Source organism: Nicrophorus vespilloides, unplaced genomic scaffold (assembly GCF_001412225.1).
Source record: "Nicrophorus vespilloides isolate i.1.1-1 unplaced genomic scaffold, Nicve_v1.0, whole genome shotgun sequence".
NCBI classification, from domain to species: Eukaryota; Metazoa; Arthropoda; class Insecta; order Coleoptera; family Silphidae; genus Nicrophorus; species Nicrophorus vespilloides.
In genome coordinates, this window is record NW_017100058.1 from 220,207 (window position 1) to 242,524 (window position 22,318).

At 33.5% G+C, this 22,318-nt stretch overlaps 5 protein-coding genes and 1 long non-coding RNA gene across 13 annotated transcripts in view; 2 read left to right on the forward strand and 4 right to left on the reverse strand.

The window, feature by feature from the left end:
- Nucleotides 1-423: 423 nt before the first annotated feature.
- LOC108566777 lies at nt 424-5,096 on the reverse strand. 8 transcript variants are annotated; one of them, XM_017926814.1, is made up of 9 exons: nt 4,880-5,096; nt 4,302-4,446; nt 4,006-4,115; nt 1,857-3,787; nt 1,531-1,677; nt 1,306-1,476; nt 1,086-1,153; nt 690-820; nt 424-633 (listed from the first exon to the last, which is right to left on the reverse strand). In XM_017926814.1, exons 3-9 carry the CDS (start codon nt 4,110-4,112, stop codon nt 486-488), a joined length of 2,703 nt encoding a protein of 900 aa, XP_017782303.1. In that variant the 5' UTR covers nt 4,113-4,115; nt 4,302-4,446; nt 4,880-5,096; the 3' UTR covers nt 424-485. The 8 variants fall into 8 exon arrangements, with proteins under 8 accessions (XP_017782303.1, XP_017782308.1, XP_017782305.1 ...); XM_017926819.1 differs by lacking the exon at nt 4,880-5,096 and having other exon boundaries at nt 1,857-2,222; nt 2,502-3,787; nt 4,302-4,859; XM_017926816.1 differs by lacking the exon at nt 4,880-5,096 and having other exon boundaries at nt 1,857-2,222; nt 2,319-3,787; nt 4,302-4,859.
- Nucleotides 5,097-6,977: 1,881 nt separating this feature from the next.
- Nucleotides 6,978-9,721, reverse strand: LOC108566765 (lipoyltransferase 1, mitochondrial-like). Its single transcript, XM_017926798.1, has 4 exons — nt 9,115-9,721; nt 8,952-9,053; nt 7,514-7,703; nt 6,978-7,453 (listed from the first exon to the last, which is right to left on the reverse strand). The coding sequence occupies exons 1-4, from the start codon at nt 9,571-9,573 to the stop codon at nt 7,089-7,091; spliced, it is 1,116 nt and encodes a 371-aa protein (XP_017782287.1). The 5' UTR covers nt 9,574-9,721; the 3' UTR covers nt 6,978-7,088.
- A 166-nt stretch (nt 9,722-9,887) lies between these two features.
- LOC108566766 lies at nt 9,888-12,112 on the reverse strand. The gene is made up of 2 exons (XR_001891220.1): nt 11,863-12,112; nt 9,888-9,972 (listed from the first exon to the last, which is right to left on the reverse strand). It is a non-coding gene; the product is annotated as an uncharacterized LOC108566766 (long non-coding RNA).
- A 79-nt stretch (nt 12,113-12,191) lies between these two features.
- Nucleotides 12,192-15,581, forward strand: LOC108566764 (tyrosine-protein kinase shark). Its single transcript, XM_017926797.1, has 7 exons — nt 12,192-12,687; nt 12,748-12,885; nt 12,941-13,290; nt 13,351-14,461; nt 14,522-14,660; nt 14,713-14,872; nt 14,931-15,581. The coding sequence occupies exons 1-7, from the start codon at nt 12,612-12,614 to the stop codon at nt 15,123-15,125; spliced, it is 2,169 nt and encodes a 722-aa protein (XP_017782286.1). The 5' UTR covers nt 12,192-12,611; the 3' UTR covers nt 15,126-15,581.
- A 549-nt stretch (nt 15,582-16,130) lies between these two features.
- Nucleotides 16,131-18,254, forward strand: LOC108566753 (toll-like receptor 4). The gene is made up of 2 exons (XM_017926782.1): nt 16,131-16,358; nt 16,410-18,254. The coding sequence occupies exons 1-2, from the start codon at nt 16,152-16,154 to the stop codon at nt 17,274-17,276; spliced, it is 1,074 nt and encodes a 357-aa protein (XP_017782271.1). The 5' UTR covers nt 16,131-16,151; the 3' UTR covers nt 17,277-18,254.
- A 592-nt stretch (nt 18,255-18,846) lies between these two features.
- Nucleotides 18,847-22,318, reverse strand: part of LOC108566748 (Kv channel-interacting protein 2-like) — a 45,633-nt gene continuing 42,161 nt past the window's right edge. Inside the window, exons 5-6 of the mRNA XM_017926777.1 lie at nt 19,885-20,097; nt 18,847-19,821 (exon numbers count right to left, since the gene is read on the reverse strand). Of these exons, the coding sequence (XP_017782266.1) occupies nt 19,711-19,821; nt 19,885-20,097 (324 nt within the window). The 3' untranslated portion in view covers nt 18,847-19,710. The remainder of the gene's footprint in view (nt 19,822-19,884; nt 20,098-22,318) is intronic.

Sequence of the window (22,318 nt, forward strand, 5' to 3'; positions counted from 1 at the left end):
TTGTTTATTCTTTCAATTTTTGCTATAACCTTCACAAACTCTACAGTCTTGCTAATCTAATACAAGACTTTTACACGTGTAGAGATATATAAATTATTGACGTCGACTGGTACATTTAGTCTACTAGTTCCCCAATTTTTTGCTGATAAAGTTGGTTTTATCATGTATTTAGTAAGTTCACAACTTTTAACAATTCTAATGGCACTTATGTGTTTGAGAAACGAATATTTTGGAAAGGGTTGAAGTTAAAAATAAAACAATAGTTAGAATATTTTCATTTAAAAAGGCAACAATCAGTTCTATGATTGATGTGAACAATGTATAAAAAACAACTTTATGCTTAAAAATAATATTACTTACTTGTAATAAGTAAGCACTAACAAATTAATACTAGTTACATAAGTCTATAATAGATTTGTCGATGCTTCATATATTGTATAGAGTATCTAGCACTTATAAATATATATATATTTGTCACTTAACAATTATTGCACGTTCTTATTAAAATGGGATAATAAATGTTTCAAATCACTTTCAGTTAATTTAGACAATGAAGACTTCTTCTCTCGGCTCATAGCATTTCCATTCACTGCGAGAATATTTGGAAACTTCCTGAAGATATCTTCTAAATTCCTGGAATAGAAATATATCATTAAGTTTTGTTTGTTGATTCACTTCAAATGCTTTACCTGTTTGAGTCTATAGGAATTGTGATTTCCTTTAAATTTTTCGGACGATGCAACAATCTCCTTTGAGTACTTGTTTTTGTAGGCCTAGGTTCGTACTTGGCTTGATTTAATAAGCCATCGTGAGTTTTACTCTAAAAAATTTAAAACACAGATATTAGAGTCATGTGAGTTATTCAAATCGTGCGAAATTACATGCAAACTGTATATACAAATGTGATGAAGATATACCAACAAATTAGATTCTACTCTTTCAATGCATGCTCCGATGTTTTGCATTTAATACATCAAAATATATACAACCTAATTTAAACAAATGAGTTATTGCTTGTTTTATGCGACAGTTGTTATAACCCAAGTGCTCAGTGCTTTAACTCAAATTTCCTACAAAAGGCTTACATTTAGATATGGTTTTGTATTTGAAAGAGCTGACTGTCGTTTTGAGCACATTTCTTCAAAAGTGATTCCTGGAAGAGGATACTTAATAACCTTAATCCGAACATTAAAAAATATATCCTAATGACTTTTTAATTTTCGATATTTTACAAAGATTTAATTGTTAATAAGAACGTATTGTTGTTTTTTGATGTTGAAAATGTAATGGAATAATTATTCTTACCTGATTCTTTCTTTTTGTTGGAGAGAGGAGGAAATTTTGATTGGAAACTCTCGTCGCGGTTCTTTGTTTTTTTCTCAATTTTCTGGACAAGTTTAGGAAACTTCAGTCGCATCTCTACATCAGGTCCTATCTCACCATTGCTCGTTCCACTTACAGTCACCGACCAGCCACCTGTAGCAAACAATTGTTAGTTCTTAAACGATCAAGAAACTTGCTATCACCTACATTTCGAAGTGCTTCCTTTCTGGTACTTCGTTGCCCTATCAGACTCCGAGTCGCTTTCTTCAGATTTGTAATCGGAGTCTTTCGGTGTCTGACTTATTTTATCACACTTCTTAGAGGTTTTCATATTTATAGTGCCTAAATAAACAACTGTGTCTTTATATGATATGGGGGTTTGCTTTTTTTTTTAAATATATACATAAGTGCTTTATTTATTGTGTGCATAATGTTTATATTTGTTACTGTTATTATAGGTAATATATAAATATATGTATATATATATAAAATAATTTTAATTTATTTTGTGAAAAGTTTGCTAATGTTTGTACCTTCGTCTGACGTACTCTCAGGTGAATTATTTTTTTGCAACATGTAGAACGTTATCCATCCCTTCGGCATTTGCGCGTTTTCTGGGGATTCCGTGCTCTCATTACCTTCAACGTTATTGTTCTCGAGGACCTGCTGAGTTAGGAGATCAGCGACCTTATCGATAGGATTATTGTTCTGCTCGGCTTTCTCCTCGGGGATTGTGTCGAATTTCTTTTGGCGACTGGTCTCCAGGTCTTCACGGTTCAGCGAATCGATCAGGATATTTGCAATCAGCTGATCGAACTTAGGATCTGGCGCATCAGTGTAATCTAGGTAGGCCGGTTTCTGCGCTTTGCGATGGCTCAGCTTAGGTAAACGCTGCTGAACTAAAACAGGTATTTTCGATTTAGTCTTTGGAAGCGCACTCAGTACTTTGGTAGGCTCAACGATCTCCATCACTTCAAGTATCTCAATTTGCTTACTTTCTGGTTTCTTGGACTCTCTCGTAAGTGGAGTTAATTTCTCGGGTTTCTTATTGCGCGGCAACCAAAAAGATTTTGGTTTCAGCGGCTTGTTTTCGATGAGGGGTAGAGTGGTTTTCTTTTTGCGCGGTTTCGGTTTTGCAGATAATTCGGGGCTGGTATCAAAGTAGGTGCTGTAATTACCGTTTTGCACATCGAAGTGCCTGATCTTGTTCTCCTTCCTCTTCTCTTCCCGCTTGATCTGACGCTTCATTAGTTTCTCTTTTAATTTGCTTGGTAGCAGATTGGAAACATCCCCCGATGTATTTTCTTCTAATATCATTTCAGGCTCATTTTTCATTGGTATATAAAAGACGGAGGACTTTTTCTGGAGGATGTTGTTTGATGAACTGCTGTTGTCTGGAAGTAAGTGTAGCTTATCCTCGGGATTCTTTATTTTTGGAGAGCTCGGATCTTCCAAGCTATCAACAAGGCTGCAGGAATCGGAGTCTTTGTCGAAAGAATCATTTGACGAAATATTCACTTCCATTGAGGTAGATCTAGGTAAGGCAGAAAGGCGAGGCACTAATGGAGATTCTTTCACTTTGTAGGGACTTCCCACGTTTACTTCACTGATCAATCTTGTAGGTTTGTCCTCTGGTTTCGTTTGTACATTGAATGTTGGAAGGGTTTGTACGTTGATTATTTTAGGTTGCGAGGGTTCGGGCTTGCTTTTCAAAACGTCTTGCATGACCTGATTAAAAATTAAGTTGAGTGTCGATTGGCTCAAGTGCACGTTCGAAATCACGTTCAAGTTTGTGGTATCGGTGGTTTGAGTAGCCTCGTTTGTAGTTTTCGGCACAAATTCCGCATCTTTGCTCAACACGAATTGGTACTTTATTGGCATACTGACATTGTTGTTATTCTCTTTCGCAGTATCAGCAGACCGAGAAACGCTAGTACAACTATTCGCGTAAGCAGAATCAAAATTATCCACTGTTCTACTCGTATTCTGAGATTCCGACGAAGTCACGTTACTAAAGTTGCTGGAATACACAGCATAATCCTCGTTGTTGCTATCTGGTTTCGGTGAGATCTTCCTCATGTGCTTAGGCGATTCATCCACGCTACTTTTCCTGGATTCACTAGTATAGGTGCCATTGTAGATAGAAATTTTGCGTTTAGGTGAACTCTTAGTTTTAGCTTCGAATATATTCTTGCGGCTTCCTCGAGAATGCTCTGGCGTTGTAGGAGTAGAAGACAGCTTCATTTTACCGAACGAGTACTGCCATTCCGAGTACGTTCTGGGGAATTGTATCCTGGAAGAGTCCCAGAAACGTTTCATCAGGGTAGACTTGCGGATATCGCTTTCGCGCCTCTTGGAGAGGTTGGGATCGCTGCTCGGGTCCATGGGCCAGTTGCAGCTTTGGGCACTCTCCGAAGAGTTTTGGCTATCCTGCGAAGCGGCCCTCTGCTGGGCTAGCATGTGCCTGTAGAAAAACAAAAAAGAAGGAAAGGTGTTTTAGTTTGATGATGCGGGTGATTTACCAGGTTGTTTTGCGCATTTCTGATGCGGCCCCAGGCAAGTCTCGAAGGTTTCTGAGAGCTTTTTGCATAGGAACGTGCTACTTATCACAGTTAAGATCTATCGACTAGCTTAATTAAGCTGAGGAACTAGGTCAATGGCGATTCGGGGGGGTTTACTTACTTTCGCATTATAGTTTCTGGAGCGCTCAACCTCCTCCTGAGGAGTACCGGGGGAGCGGAAACATCCGAGGAGGCAAAGCAACTGATCTTCCTGGAGCGGTCTTCCATTGCCTGTGAAATGAAGAAAGGTTTGTTTATAGTATGTATATAAATAAATAAGAGGGTCGTGCAGAGATTTCAATCGAAGGTAAAATGTAATTACAAAGTCATTAACATATTGCCTTCTTTGTTTACGAAAGGGAATGAGGTGCAATTTAGATTTGCTGATGGTGATAAGTGGAGGTTATGATGACTTACTAGGAGCTTGCAGAGCAGATGATTGGTGAAGGCTTACGAGTCAGCATCCAGGTGGATGATTACGGAGTATTTGTAGGGGTGTTGTCGATGTTGTTGGCGTTTGGCGATGTGCTTTGTGTCTGGCCGCACGACCGGCGTCATGTCACTGAAGAAAATAACACTCGGTCGATATTTGTATAAACTAAACCGAATCTATAATTCCGCCGCCGGAATTTTTCCACCACACGAACGTAGTTCTATCATTTTCTATCCCGCAAGTCGGCGGTAAGTCGGTCGCGGTCGCCGCCTCCTTCTACTCCGATCGCCGCCACCTAATACTTTCATTATCGCAACAACAAATTGTCTAAACATTTCAAAAGTGAATGATCAAACATGGATAATCACTTACATTGACCAAAGCATTACTAAAGCTGCGATAATTACAAATGACGCATCACATAATGCTACCATGCATTGTTGTTAAAAATAATCAAATTAGCGATGAGGAAAAGTTTGATCTATTTTTGGATTTTTTTATTTCTACTGCTATTGTTGCTACTGCTCCGCCTTTTTACATTGTTTTGTATTATACTTTTTACCATTTTCATTCACACCCACGCTTCAGTCTTCGACAATTATTGATCACTTAACTCCGACGACTATCGCGCATCTCCATTCTTCCAACGATATCCGCAGTTCCCTCGCATCATCAATCACCTAATAAAATAACAATTTTCGATCACTGCTCCTTCACGTGTACAATCGATACAGCCTTTATTAACATTCTACCTATAATTACTTATCTGCTCGATAATTCCCAACACACATTCACAATTTACACTTGTTATCACTATTTTAGCATTTATTATTTACATATACTTCGTTCCAAATCTAACTTATAAATAGCTACAATTGTAATAATTTATATACATAATTATTTTATTCCCTGCAATCTAAATAAAGAAACGTATAAAAATATTTTACTAATACACTAGCCAGACTACATCTTAACCCCTCTTACAAAGAACTTACACAATAATAGTCCTACAAATTATATTTGACTGAGAATCATAATAATAGTAAATGTAAATACGACTATCTCAATTGACGACACCTTCAAAATCATTTAACTCATTCACACTTAAAAATCGTATTTTCTTAAAATAGAATCTAACATTAGCAAATCATAAATACTTGATTTCAAATACTAAATAGTCAACATTTGAAAATAGCGGAAAAAGCGTAATTCATATAAAATAGTAGATATTGTAGAATTTAGTAGATATAACAGAAGTAGTAGAAATAACATAAATGGTAGTAGGTATCTGAAGTACTAAAAACAGTAGAAAGTAGTAGAAACAAAAGAAATAGTATTTAGTAATTATAATTCATATTGATTTTTATAATAGTTAATTACTTTTTTTAAACTTGTCTCAGTAAAATTCAAGAATCGTAACTTGGCAAAAAATATTTATAATATTTTGATAATCGCAAATAAAACGAAATTACAGTTGTTTTGTTTTTTATTTTATTACAAATTTATAATATATTATCACGCGCTCAAAAAGATTCACATTCTACAAATTATATTTAATAAATTTAAATAATAGATTGGTGGGTTATTTGATTCCTGTTTTATAGCCTTTATATTACTTCAGTATCAATATAATATCGTAGATCATTAGGATAAAATAAATTAAAACCTTTAAGCATTTGATTTTAAAATGCGCACATTTTATTCCAAATTTGTATATAGAGTTGCATATATCATCATAATTACTTATGTCCTGTTTATCAATATGGACCTATTTTTGTCACCCTTTTTGTGTTCATCGACAATAAATTCTTTTATTTTGTCTTATTTTAAGTTTCCTCACTTTTGTAACGAAATTTGTGAAAAGATTTGCGTTCTACAAATTACATTTACTAAATTTAAATTATAGATTGGTGAGTTATTTAATTCCTGTTTTATGGCCTTTATATTACTTCAGTATCAATATAATAACGTAGATCGTTAAGATAAAATAAATTAAAACCTTTAAGTATTTGATTTCAAAATACGTACATTTTATTCCAAATTTGTATATAGAGTTGCATATATCATAATAATTACTTATGTCCTGTTTATCAATATGGACCTATTTTTGTCACCCTTTTGTGTACATCGACAATGGATTCTTTTATTTGGTCTTAGTTTAAGTTTCCTCATTTTTGTAACGAAATTTGTGATTTTTTTTCACCTTTTTCAAGGAAATATGAGATAAATTTCTATGTGATAGATTTGATTTTATAATATTTAAAGGTAATCGGTTTAGTAATAATGTTCAGGAACAAATATAATACATAAGCGTTTATTTTCATTAAAAAATACAATATTCGAATGAACGCTGATAAAATATAAAGACGTAATACAGCTACGTCGCGTATTAGGTAAGGTTACAATAATCTTAAATGTAATTTATAGAACTAGACTTATATCGAGGAAAGCTAAGAGGCACAACAGCTATAGAAATCAATACGTTTCGTAACGAGAGAATGAGATACAGAAAAAAACATAATACTAACTAAGTATAGTGAATTCACACTGATATGATTAATTCTTGAAGTTGTGTTAATCGGAAGCCGTAACAACTAACTATTAGTAAATTAATATAATTCATAATAATAGAATACCTTATCCCGTTACTAACATACATTTATATATATATAAAAAAAACAAAACGAAAGAAATATGAAGCAGTAAAGCAGAAAGTTTTAAAACTAGTTTCTTTTTTTTTTTCGTTCTCGTTGAAGAAGATCAAATTCAGTTTATACCGAGCATACGGCCTCACGGACACAATCGGTAACGAACTTCTCCTTTTCGTTATTGTTGACTCCTAGTATGGATTCAAAGGAGTTGATAGCGGCTTCAGAGAATTTCTGTCCTCTCAGGCTGGTGACCACCTTGGCTTCACCAGTGAAACCAGATGAAGTAAGACCAGGTGGAACAAACAATGTAACGTCGCTGATCTTTCCAGTGTTCACTTCAACTTTGACGTGGAGTTCGTTGGAGGTCTCGCTGGATGGATTCAGAAGCTGTGCTGGTACAGGGAAGGACCTGAGTATGGTGAACTTAGGTGTTGATCCATAACACCAATCCCAGCTCGCCAAGCGGTTGCGAATCTCAGTAATTCCTGTAGAAGATGATATTAGAAATACTTCAGAGCAATTGTGGGGAGTTTTTTTTTTATTACCTGGGAACCAATTTTCCGAAGGGTTGATCATCTGGAACCCATTCTGCTTTTTGGCCAACTGCATGCCACCATCTTTAACAGTTTCGCTGTCGAATCTGAGGAATTCCCAGCCGATTGCCGAAAGAAGACCATCCATGGTTACTTTCGGATCTATCTGGGTTATGTTGACAAATTTCTTTTCATCAGTTAGCTGGAAAGTATACATACAGTTAATATTGTTCATGAAATAATCAAGATAAAAATAACAATATTGTATTGCAGCAATTATAAAATTAATTATTAAAAAAAAATAAATAAAAATGAGCGTAAGTGCATCAGTTAAAAAAAATTATGAATTTAGATTTGGACAATAGTAGATAAATTAAATAGAATAAATAAAGGACAATTAATATGGTAATATTAAAATAAACTTTCTTTTTATGTAATTATTGATGTAAATTGAAAACATGACTTCGAAAATTGAGAATTAAAAAAAATATTTCCTTCGATTATAATAATTTAAAAGCGTACTAAACGAGACACGTGTACTCATTAATATTTAATAAATGCACATTTTACGGTAAAAATTGCTGAATTATTGGCAATGTATTAATGTTAGGAAATCTCATTATCAACTAATTGTGATTACGCGTTATCAGTTCAAGGAAAATTTTAGTTCTTTGTAGTAAGAGGAAGAAAGGTCGGCGACCCGGTTGACCCAATCTAGCGCGCGTGAAATAAAAATAAATAGAGAGGATAAAAAATTAAAGTGTCAGTGGAAGGTTTTGGAAACATTATTTATGTTTGTTTTCTATTTACTACAGAATTCCTCTATCCGTCTCACTTTGACTCTAATCCTCGCTTTACTTTCGACTTTTAGTAATGCCATTCAAAACCATGCAGCCGATGCGTGCTCGCAACGGCTCTCTCTTTAAACTGTAAGGATTTGTTTGTTTTCGTGTGCAATCTGATTAGCAAGTGACCTGGAATTGATCTGTTTGTCACTTTGACCCGGCAATCCCAGGGGGTCCGCATATATCACCTACATTTGATCAACATTTGCAATTCCGCACATCATCAATGATTAGCACATGATCACAGTATAAAAAAACAAGCTTATAATAGCTTTTCATTTTTCTGCCATCAATTACAAATCTTTAGCAAAATTGCTAGAGATTAGATAATTTATTCGATGAATGTACAAAATTTAATTTCAGACCTTATAGTCTAAACTTTAGACTCTAAAGTTTAGAACATCGGTTTATTTTTGGAGCGTGTATTTTTATATACTCATACACAATTTATTCGCGAACCTTACTCTACTAGAAATAATTTTCGCGACACAAATATTTACTCGTTGTCGCGCTATTACCTCACTTCGGTTATCTTTGTTGTTGTTTTTTAATTTTCTAAGCCACGGCCTTGAGACGATGGATGATGAAATTTTTGGAATGCTTACCTTTTGCTTCGCTAATGCTCCGACTGAATCTCCTTGGTTCACGTCCACAAACAACGAGCAGTGCTGATAATCCTCGCCATCTGCAAACTGGTTTGCAGAAATCTGAAGAAGAAATATAGAGTTATAATTGTCTGGATTCATGTATTTATTTTATTATTTTTACCTTGTGATTGAAGAATCGTAGATCGTCCTGATGTTTGTTGACAATTAAGCCGTATCTTCTGAAGAGAGCCCTGGCGATGATGTCGTTCGGAGCTGTTGATCTACCGAATATGGTCAAGTTCATGGCACCATTGTCTTGGTATACCGTCGAAGCCTGTCCTTGCCTTCTGGCTACAGGCAGGACGTTGTCGTTTTCGTGGTGGAATGAAATGTTCGTTTCCAACCAAGGGTTTGCAGCTTGCCCAATCTGGATGCAAGGATCATTCTTGTAGTAAAGCATGATGTTATCTTTCTTCAGATCGTAGTTGCTTTTGATCCATTCCTCAAGGGCTAAGTTGGTGTAAACATCGTTCGATTGCGATATGAATACAGATTTCTGCGCTGCACCACCCGACAAAGGGCGGATAATCTGTTGGAACTTGGAAGCACTTCTCAAAATGTTGCGCTGAACGAAAGCCATTTTTATTTTGATATTTTTATATATATTTAATAATATGTAAAAGTTCAACTTTGTGTGATTGTTATTGTTAAAACACTGGTGTCTTTGTAATTAGTATTTTAATAAAAAAAACACTTGATCTTTCTTTTCTATAGATGTTGTGCCCTTCGCGTTCACTGGTTGGATTTCGGTACAGCTACGTTTTTATGAGAAGATGTCAACGAAATCAAATATTCGTGCACGTCCAAGGTTTGGTGCAGCCACTTCCAAGTTTGGTGCAAATTGTTAATACGGTAACGTATACCAAGACAATCTCCAGAACTATAGATCATTCCTTTTTTTGAAAGAACTGGAAGAGATGAGAATCTAGTGCTCCCCTCTATATTCAAATATTATGGTATCCACCCCTCTTTGAAAGCACTGAAACATATAAACAAGGGATTTACAATCTTCCAGTTTATTGCATCATACGACCTAGGTCACGTAAATGTTACACTTTCATTCATGCTACTTATTTCAGTCAATTACCTAACATTCCTATAAATAAATCGAAGGAAACATGTAGCAAATGCAACATATTTTCGTCTCACCAATTGATCATAAAAATCTATGCACTTCAATTGTAACATACATTCACTTTTATTCTACTATTTACATACGCATACAAAGCAATAGATTATGTACAAAAAACACACACGCACAATAAAAAGTTAATCAATTCATATGGATTAATTATGTAACGGTTTCAGTTCACAATTCAAAGTCCTATCCAAAGTTTAACTCATAAATAATAAGTTTCTTTTCTGGAGACGGTTAAAAATAGTTAATAACAACTTTTTTCGTCCATACATTATTTATATATCAAATAAACAGAAAACAAAATTATTTCGATAAATTAACTTGAATAAAAAATTTAAAAAAAAAAACATTTAAATTATTATTAAATATATAAATGAACTTGAATTTTAATCTTCAAAACCACAAGTGAATTTGAAAAATGTAATCTTCAAACCCACAAATATTTGTCATCAATTGACACAACATTGTTATAATTAAAATATACACATTAACGTTATTAATCATTTTTTTAAATTAATTTAAACCTGAAAATATTTTAAATAATTTCCAATTAAGTTTAAAATTACAATATTCAGTTTATATTAAACTTTCATTTAATTGAAGTTTTCATAAATCTACAAATTAATCTTTTTAATACTTTAAGACTAATAAAATGTTCAATAAATAACATTGTATAATTATCGAATATTTGAGTATTTTTTTGTTTAATATCTTTCAACTTTCTGGGCCATGCAATTATTGTAAACAAGGCAAGATAAATTGTTTACGTGACTGATGTCTACGTGACATTATTGTTGATCTCAAAAAAATTCCATACATTGATTGAGTGATGTTTTTCGTTAAATCATTTTAACAAATATATTTTTCTGTTATTCACCAATAACATCGACGTTGTTAAAATTCCTTCCACTCTTGTTGTTGTTGTTGTGTCCAAGTATCCACTACACAACACGTTAACACGTCTCTTATAAATGTTATAAAACTCGTTTTCAAGCGCACTTCTTTTTTTTTCTTGACCCATTATTAATACAATTTATCATATATTATTCAAAATACCGATTTTATTTCAATTTATTGTATCAATATGATATCATTATCTGTTTTGAAATTGTATTTAATCTATTGAAATATAATACAACAAATATATAAATTTCGTTTTAAACGTTGTCAAAGTCGATATTTCCGAAAGTTTCAGTGGAAAATTACTAAGTAATTGATATTTAAATATATACTCAAAAGAGCTTTAACTAACTTACATTTTTCCAATGAAATATATAAATATTTTTTAATTGTTAATTAAAATGTAATTGTATTATACGTTAAAAACAAGACATATTTACAAGTTATTTAAAAAAGCGTTGGGTTTTCTCTAATTTGTTGTATATTTATAAATTAATGTATTTTTAAACTAAATAATAGGTTTAATTTAATTTTTATGTTGATGTTAGATTTGGTAATTAAACTGAAAATGGAAGTAGGAACTAGTTGAGCTAGAGTGGATTTAATGGATAAATTTGATGTATTAAAGAGAGGACACTTATTTATGAACGTATTTGATGGATTTAGGGTTTAATTCCAGAGGAATTCTTGTTGAGATTTTAATTATTAGACAAGATGGAGTAGGTTTTGATGGGATGGTATATTTGTATTTTTGTTCGTTACTATAAATATATGATAGGTTGTTAAGATGATGTTAAAAGAAGCAGACCAGATTGCATTGTTCAGACTTACGTTGCTCAAGTAATATTGTTTAGTATTAAGGTGTTTTTGTATTTTTTTGGAAGAGCGACTTAAGTGCGGTTGGAGACCAAAGTCCAATGGCAGAGGAAGAACAGTTCAATTTAGCTGCTCGTACAAAACTGGCCTAGACTAACTTCACACTTGACTTAAGTACGTTCGGAAGCCTGATAAAATGTGGCTGGGTGTATTTTTGCATAAATAAACAAAACCTCTTGTCCCTCTCACTCGCTCAATCTCCCACGACAACATATGTACAATACTTTCCAGTTGATGTTCCTCCTTGTTCCATTCATTTGCCTCTCTGTCCTATATGAAAATAAAAAGAGTAAAACAACAACAAATCATTAAACAAACAGTATAAAAAAAGCTTTTATCTGGCAGCGATTGCTGTGATCCAACAAGTAATTCGTGTACTATTTATAGAAGAGCTTATCGAAAGGCCCAAACATCCTATTTTGAAAATACATTTTGTTTTCTCGTTTGAGCCTATGCATAAACACGGTACTTTTCCTATAAGCGTTAGCAGTTTGAATTTTCGCGCCGCGTCGACTGTTTTGACGTGTAGTTGAGGCTGACACCTGTTCAAGGTAAAACCAAGATGTCAGTGTAATGAATCCGTCTCTTGGGGCAAACAAAAGGAGAAAATAGACTTTAAACCGCACGGATATGTGATTGAGCAATCCCATTTCTACGGGAATCCAGTAATTTGCTAGTATTTATGTTCTATACACCTTTACATCATGAACAAAGAAGATGACATTTCCTGGTACCATGGAGACCAGTCCAGACAAGAGGCTGAAACCTTACTCCTAGAAGGTAAAATTCTACCATTATAGTTGAAAACAAACCTATAGAAATGTGTATACCTAATTTCAGAAGGGAATGTTGATGGGTCTTTCCTTGTGCGACAGAGTTGCTCCTCTCAGGGTGACTTTGCTGTCTCTGTACTCAATAACAATACAGTGGATCACTTCCAGATTCACAAACATGCTGAGGATGCATTTTTCTCAATTTGTAAGTAATGAGCAGGTGAATTTTATATATATTTTATGGTTATGTTGTATTTTAGTTCCTAATACGAAGATACATGGACTGGAGTGTTTAATTGAACATTATCAAAAGAGTCCTAATGGTATTAATGGAGTGTTACTGACAGTACCTATTAAGGGAGTTAAACCTCCTCACAACACTCGCAGGCATGGTGCAACCAATCTTTTGCATCGAGCCACTAGAGAGGGAAATCTCAGGATTGTTTCAGAAGTGCTCAAAACTGGCTACAACCATGATGCCAAAAACGAAAATGGACAAACTGCAGTGCACATTGCTAGCATGCATGGCAACAATGATATTCTTACCACACTCATTGATTATGGGGCGAATGTTAACTCGATAGATATGGCTGCCTACACACCTTTGCATGTAAGTATTCCTATAAGATTGAGTTAAAATTATTAGTATTTTAATCATTTTGAATTTCAGTATGCCTGTCAAAATAATTTAGTCAGCACTGTGAAGTTGTTGATTAGAGTGGGTAATGCTAATATTCAAGCAAGGAATACAGAGAACGGTTGGGTTCCTTTACACGAGGCTGCTAATGGTGGTCACAAGGAAGTAATCCTGGAACTGTTGAGCTTGAATGCTCCAGTTAAGCCCAGGACTAAGAATAACGAGTTACCAGCGGATTTGGCCAGAGCGAATGGCCATTTAGAATGCGCTAAGATATTGGAAGAGTACAAGACTCCAACTCCGAACACGGATAAGAAATTCTGGTACCATGGTACTTTGAACCGAGTTGAAGCTGAGAACTACATCAAAGCGTCTAGAGCTGAAAATGGGACATTCTTAGTCAGATATAGCAATAGGAACAAAGCAAATGTATTAACTGTCATCAATCAAGGGGAGTACTTTAATTACATAGTGAAAACGGAAGGCACTTATCATTTCATCGACGATGGGCCATACCTTGAATCCTTAGAGCATTTAGTGGATCATTACAGCCGCCTTGCTTATGGTCTTCCAACGATCCTGCAGTTTCCCGTTCGTCCGACTCCGAAACCACCATTACCAGAGTGCAAGACGATTCCCAGACAAAAGAAGAAGACGCAGATTCCGAGCACCTCAAACACAATGAACACCGTCAATTCAATTCCGAATCATATATTTAATATTACATTTAAGAGCAATTTGGAACTTAGCGAAAATAGAATTAATAACAACAACGAAGAGACCCAAGACTATATACCAAAAGATCGGATTGAGTTGGATTGGATTTTGGGCGAGGGTGAGTTTGGGTCGGTGTATAAGGGCAAGTATCAGCAGCCGAACGGCGAGAAGATCGACGTGGCTATAAAAACGTTGCGCAATGATCAGCTCAAGGAAAATCGCGAGTCTTTCTTGAGGGAAGCCAAGGTGATGATGCAGCTCGACCACGAGAACATTGTCAAGTTAATCGGCGTCTCTCTTGGAAGCCCTCTATACATGGTGCAGGAGCTGATGAAGTATGACTGTATGTTGCATTACATAACGACAAAGAGGGAGGAAGTTAATCCCGAGGTGGATTTCATCATTTGGGCTGCGCAAATTGCTCATGGTAAATATGACTTTAAATTATAATTACACAGAATTTGTATCAATTTTTTTTTCATTTAAGGCATGCAGTATTTGGAGAAGCAGAGGTTTGTTCACCGCGATTTAGCCGCCAGAAACATACTTTTAGCGTCAGCTAAAAAGGCCAAGATTAGTGATTTTGGATTATCCAGGGCTTTAGGCGCTGACCACCAATATTACACGTAAGATCTGTAATTTATTAGAAATTTTTAACGATTAATTTTATAATCTTAGAGCTAAGACGGGTGGTAAATGGCCTTTGAAATGGTACGCTCCGGAATCCTACAACTATGGCAATTTCTCGCACAAAAGTGATGTCTGGAGCTTTGGAGTTACAATATGGGAGATGTATTCTTTCGGGGAACACCCGTATGGCGAACAGAAAGGAGCAGAGGTAACGTATTTCATGTTTAAAAACATACTAATTTAACTGGATGTTTTATATTATTCAGGCAATCCAAGCGATTACACGCGGTGAACGATTGGAACAGCCGGAGAAATGCCCAAATCACATTTACAAAATAATGCGTTCCTGCTGGGAATACGAAGCGGAGAAACGTCCGACCTTTGCAAACCTCTATGAATTATTTTCAAGTGATAGTCATTATATTAATATCAAAGAATTGATTACCGAAAGGAATCACTGAATGATGCGTTTTATATTATAATTGATAACTAAACAGTTATTATTATTATTTATAATTTTATTTTCTATTTTTATTAAGAATATTTATTCAACTGTTAGAAGCATTGTTTAACGAGTGTTCTTTGATGTTACAGTGCCAAAATCTAATTCATTCCAAACTGTTTTTGTACAAACAAATGTGCCTTTCAGATTATATATGTATAGTATATATTATTAATATTTGCGCGAGTCGCGCGAGATTTGAGACAATTATGTGAACGAAACTGGTATGATACAAAAAACAGTATATTTTGTATTTACATTGAAAACGTTTTTGTACAAAGAAATGTGCCTTTCAGATTATATATGTATAATATATATTATTAATACCTGCGGGAGTTGCGCGAGATTTGAGACAAATATGTGAACGAAACTGGTATGATACAAAAAACAGTTTATTTTATATTTACATTGAAAATTTATATAATCTATTTTAAAGAAAATTTTATCATACAATTCGATTTTTATTTATTTATTTTCCAATTCTATCCAAGAACGCAATTTTCATGGCAGTATTCATATTTTCCAATCCTCTTAGTTTATGTAAGGACAAAAATGTATTGATTTTTAATGCGAAGTATGCAACCAAACTATCATCATTCAATAATCACATATTCTACGTATTACTACAAACATATAGTTTTCATGTTTTGTTTAACAACATGCTACAAATAATTACATAATTGTAAAATGGGTTGCGTATATATCCCATTTAAAAAAAAATCCTACGAATTGAAAAATTCTTCAACTGCACTTATTATTAAATTTAAGGGAAGAAAGGAGAATAAAACATATAAAAAACATTTATACTCAATAGAATTTAATATGAAATTAACATAAATTATTTAGTTTCCCACAGATAAGATTATTTACAATTAATTTAAAACTTGTGATAAGATAAGTATGTTGAATCATGTAGTAGTTTATTCGTATGATTCAATGAGTTCTCAAGTGTACCATAGATATGTTACAATGGTTCATCTTGGTGATGCTGCTGTACTACAAAGAAGTGCATGGCAGGATGATTGAGGTCGATTGTACCTCAAGTTGCTACTGTGACCTTTATGAAGGCTTAAGAAGAGCCAACTGTGATAACTCGAAGCTCCTGAATGTAGATGGTAATGTTCCTAGTTACACGGAGGTATTAGAGATGTCTTTTAATTATTTAACAATACTAAACAATCGCGCTTTTGAGGTAATATAAAAAACTATTTAAATGTTGTTAATAATATACTAATCGTTGCAGAGAAAAGACTTGGAGTCATTAAAATTAATAAACATGTCCCATAACAAGTTACAGGATATAAGAATATATGCGTTTCAAGGTATGGAAAACTTGAAAACTTTAGATCTATCCTACAACTCTCTCCAGTACGTGCTTATGGAGTGGTTTTGGTATTTACCTATACTAGAGGAATTCTACTTGAATAATAACAACTTAGGTGATTTGAAGCAACAGCCTTTATTTGAAAGTAACACATTGAAAGTGTTAGGTTTAGCAAGTTGCCAAATACCATACATGCACAGTGATGTTCTGTCTCTGATTCCAAATTTAGAACACTTGGATATTAGAGGCAATTACTTGTTACAATTAAATCCTAACGTAATAAAAGCACAGAAATCTATTAAGTTTGTCGATATCAAAGATAATATGATCAAATGCGAGAAAGTGTCGGATTTCAATAAATTCTGCACAATAAATCAGATCCAATTGGATCATAACTATTGCCAAGTGAAGGAACAAAAGTTTCAAAGGATTATTGAGGTAAAGGCAAAACCTAAGGAACAAAACAGTTGGATTATTAATGAAGTTTTGAAACAAGATAATATCACCGAGTGTCCAATTTGTGATGTTGTAGTTGAGCCAAGTCTATTGTTGGAGATAATAGAACTATCTCCTACATTAGCGATAATCATCAGTTTATCTTTGGGAATCTTCATAGGGATAATCATAGGTTGTACAGTGGAATGTCCAGGAGTCTCGAAAAGGAGTACAGTTAAAAGGAATTATCACGCTGTAAGGACGTTCGATAACGATTACCAAGAAAACTCCTTACTGGGAAATATCTACACGCAGTGTGAATCAACGCCGATGACAATCAGAAGATCTTAACTTATCAGCTTATACCAATAATAAGCTTGATTGAAATACATTTTATCAGAAAACAGTTACAATTGAACAGTTCGAAGTATTGGAGCTTAAGTTAATATTGATTGAAAGGGAGGACGGAATCATTTAAATAAACCATGTGTATAAGCATTCAATACATGTAAATTCAAGGAAATTATTCATCCATTTACAACTGACTGTTACAAGGGGATTCAACGAAGCAACCATATTGCGTTTCTGATATGTTAACAAGGGTAGACGCAGTGTAATTTACTCCAACTGTGAAGCGAAGCCAGCTCACATTTTTTTTTCGGTGCAATCAGTTGGATGCGATGAAAATGTCAGGGATTTTAAATAAACAGAGACAAGATTTACGTACATATTATGTTTTTATTAAGACAGATAAATTAGTTTATTGACATCATAGAAGAAATGCTATAGATAGATAGTGAATTTCTACGGATACAGTCTCCAATCACAATTCGGTAGAATCACTTTCTCAATTTTTTTTTTGCCACTTCATCTTTCCTATATTTTTTTCATAAACTTTGACCAACCATCGTAACAATTCCATAAAACCTCAAATCTGAAAAACAACGCATTATAATATATATATAAATATATATTTTTATCTCAAAAAAATGTTCCCAAAATCTATCTCATTCCTGCCGAATTCTTCCTATCAGAGAGTCATTGCTTTAAAATTATTCTAGAAGGTACATAGAGTGTAGTTAATAAATATGTAATATTTACTTAGAATATTAATGCTTGCTTAATTATAGTGTTGAAATATATATTTTTTTATAACAGGACATATTGTTTTATTAGTATATGTGCAAGCAGCCAACATTGCTAAAGTTACTTGCAACTTCCTAACATTAATCCCAAGCCTGTTTGAAAATACGCAACTATTTTGCTCAATGAGCTCATTTTGGAAAACATATTACTTGTTTACAATGTAACTTATATTAATTGAAAGAATGATTATCTTTGTATGTTTCACAGTTAATTCTTTAATTAATATAAACTATAAGCACAAACACATCATAAATAAATATTTATAATTATAGTTTTATAACTATATAGTTTATGACTCATTTTTTTAGTATTATAACTAGAACTAAGTTACTAAGTTATAATATTGAGAATAAAGTAACTAAATATACAAAGATAGTTCTGGTTTAGTCATGGGTAGTAATTATATCATACTTACAACCTAAACTATTATATTTACTAATACTTAACTTGGAATATATGAACTACATATTACATATTTTATAAGTTGTATTCAATATTTAAGTATTGACTACCACCTTAATTAATATTATAATTAAGAAATATTAGTACATAGTCAAATACTCATCAGCCAGAGATTTGTAACTAATTAATTAATTAATAATTATAGACATTTATATTATATAAAATATGTTAATTTTTAATTTTAGAGCTTGTATTATCATCAACCAATTTTGTTATACTAAATGTTATTGATTATACAAGTCTACAATTATCTATACACATCCAGAGAGAAGTAGAAAACTACGATTTGACAATAAATTAACTAATTAAAGAATGACGTAACCAAGAGAAACGTATATTTTAATTATTACGTCAGTCAGTTAACATACAGAGATAACCATGTTTCACTAGATGTTGGTGTGGGTCAAATGTACAATATAAACAAGATTTGGATATATAGACTTAATGTAACATTGCGTAGTTCCAAACAGGCTCGAAAAATACAAAAAAGTATAAAGTAATACTGATAAAAAATCTTATATTTAATATTAGATGTGTTTCATTTAAACTGAATACACTATTGTTTGCATCAACAATACTTGTATATAGTAATTTCTACAGAAATGGTTTTCAAAATACTGCAAACTTTTTCTTGGACCCCTATTTTACAAAATTTTAGATGGAGGACAAGGTTAATTGATAACGTGGACAGCCGATACTTAAATCAAGTTTTTTTTCGTTAGCTTCGTGCAAATTTGAAGCAATTAGGTAAGGTTTGTATACGTTTTGAAATATCTCTAGTCTTTCCACATATAAAAATGTGAATTAGGGGTCGTTTTTGTAATTTCCGAAAGTTTCCATAAATCTGTATTTTGATTTAATATTTTCCATTTTTTTTTGTTATTATTTCAAATATGTGATTAAATGTAGAGAAGAGTTAAATTTCAAGAAATTAGTGAATGCAAAGACATCCGGAACGGCAACTCATATTCAAGAACCAGTTTTTAAGACGGAGGACGCACCCGACGCTAAAGACAAGGATGAGCTTACGAGCTCGTCCTCTCTTACCAATCATTTCTGCGGTTTGGGCGTCGCTTTGCTGCAAACCAAGATCAAAAACATGTTCGGAACATAGGTTTAACTCGATTACTTTCTGACGGCCGAAAGATTTTCTGAGATTTACACGAGACATGCTCAATCATAGAACGGTATCGAGCGTCTCCAACGAGCGGAGTACCTCTTCGTCACGGGAACACCACTGGATGAGCTCCTCGATGGTCACGACGCCGTCCTTGTTTGAATCAATCAACTGGAATTACAAGGAAGACCATGCATTAATCTTCAGTAATAGTTAATGATATAATTATCATACGTGGAATATCTTCTCGACGTGCTCCTTGGCAGATCCAACCTCTACCGCGGGTTGAGTGGATCTGCCAAGCATCTCGTAAATGCTGGTGACAACATCCACCATTTCGTTCTTGGTTATCATCCCATCTCCATCTAGATCGTAGAGGCCAAATACCCATTGCATTTTTTCTTGCACAGTACCTCTGGACACTTTCGACAGGATGTTGAGGAAATCCTTGAAGCAAAACAATAATATCCAGGCATTTTGAACAGAATATTTAAATAAATTCTAACACACATCAAAATATTTTATACTTATTTAGAAACAATATTTTTTTATATTTAGAAATACCTAGTATTAAGATAATGTAGTTTTTTGGAAGAGTTTTGTACAAATGGTAAAGTAATGAAGAGTATATAAAGTTGAGAGAAGTCCATTTATAAGAGAACCCCTCTGGGAAGTTAATATGCATTCTTCTCTCGCCATGAAATACCTGTTGCGAGCGTCGCGATGCTTTTCCTGCCGGTGGCGACTCCGTGAGTCCGAGGAGAACTGTACTTCGGTAAGGCATGTTTACAGTCGTGTGCCTCGTTCGGGATTTTCACGCAATTTCCTCTTGCAAATCCGGTGCGTATTTCAGAAAATAGGTAATCTCCAGATTTCGAGCCACAACACAAAGGCGAGGAATTGAAATTCGCAACGGATTCTGCTCCATCAATATGGATGTAAGAGGATATTTCTCTTTTTTTTTGTAATGAAATGTCCGATCGGTAATGAATTACGAAAAATGTACGAGGTGGCATTTTCGGGTCTGAGTGTCTTCGGTATTAATAGCATAAATCAATACAAGGACCATGCAAAGACAAAGATCAAAGGGAAATGCATTTATAATTTAATAACTACTTAAACTTATACCCATTATATCTGGTAAATCGGTTTATAACAAGATACTACTAAAATGCATGAGAATCAAATACAAAATTAAAAGTTATATATAATATATTTATTGCAATAAATAGTAGGAACATAAATATTTACGTTTATAATTTATTTATTTGTATACTTGTAACATTCTTGTTTGTATCCTACAATAAGCAATGAATGACAAATTTTTGTATCGTCTTACGAATGTCCATACAATTTACTATAATGTTAGAGGGTTGAGCGTAAAAACCTTTTTTTTATAACACCCTATATTTTTGTATCTGCACGCAAAACAAAACAAAAAACAGAAGGACAGAAAAAAAAGGTTGCGGAATACAGTAAAACTTGTGTTAACATGTATGTGCCTGTGTTTTCTTCGTGTAGTTTCGTTCTGGTGTAGAAGAGAATAAAAACTTCGTATGTTGTACGTACTTCGTGCAGTACGTGTTTCTAGTTGCGGTTATATAATTCGTGAGCTGTGCCCTTGGATATGGCAACAAGTCCGTTGGGAGTTAAGATCGCTCGCAAATAATTTCGCATCAAGTGGGATTCGAGTCTGCACAAACTCTAGGACCTTTCAGGTGATGTTTCCTTTGGTCAACAGTTTAACTACCTTCAACTTTGATTAAACTACTTAACTTGTTCCCTTAATCCTTCATATAAATTTATTATTATTATAATTTTGATACTTGACAACTTTTAGTTGATATTAATTACTTGGACTATAAATAAATAATTGTATAATTATTAAAACTCAATCTTATTTAATTCATCTTAAGTGAACAAGATTATTAGCTGATTATTGTAGGAGAATATTAGTTATTCAATGATATAACTCAGCTAACGTACATTGTGTATATACAAATTACCGTACGTTAAGCAAATGATTTATTCTTATATAAATGAATGTACATATGATATGTGTTTTTTTGTTCGCAACAACGTACTCGACGTTCATAGCAACGTACACTTTGTGTCAGATCCCATTATTATATACTGACAATAAGCTTTTAAATGATTTCTCTATAAATGCATAATGTTTGTTAATAAGCAAATAATTATTATAAAAAAATAATTAATTTGATCAAATTGTAAAGAAATCTTAGATTATTTATTTGTTGAAATTGAAAATCAGTTTATATTTCACTTAGACTTATCATCTTATATATTTTTTTAACGAAATAAGTTTTCAATCTACAAATATTTGTTATATAAACAAAATGCAATTTTCCGGATTTGAGCAAACAAAGTATATAAACGTTACTCTCGACCTGCTGTTTCAATATTGCAAGGACCTGAAAACCGTGGCCCCACTGTGGCTTCAATTCCGACCATAGAGATGTGAACACAACATTGGAGGTGAATTCCCAGCATGTTCCATTTGCACTAGATTCATTTTTCGGTTTCATTTCAGTTGTATAAAATTTTGATAAAGTTGAAAATATTTTCGTTTTTTTTAACTTAGTATTAAACGTGGATTTAAATATCATGAGTTTGACTGATCTTTAAAAGTTTGTGAAGGCATGGTTTA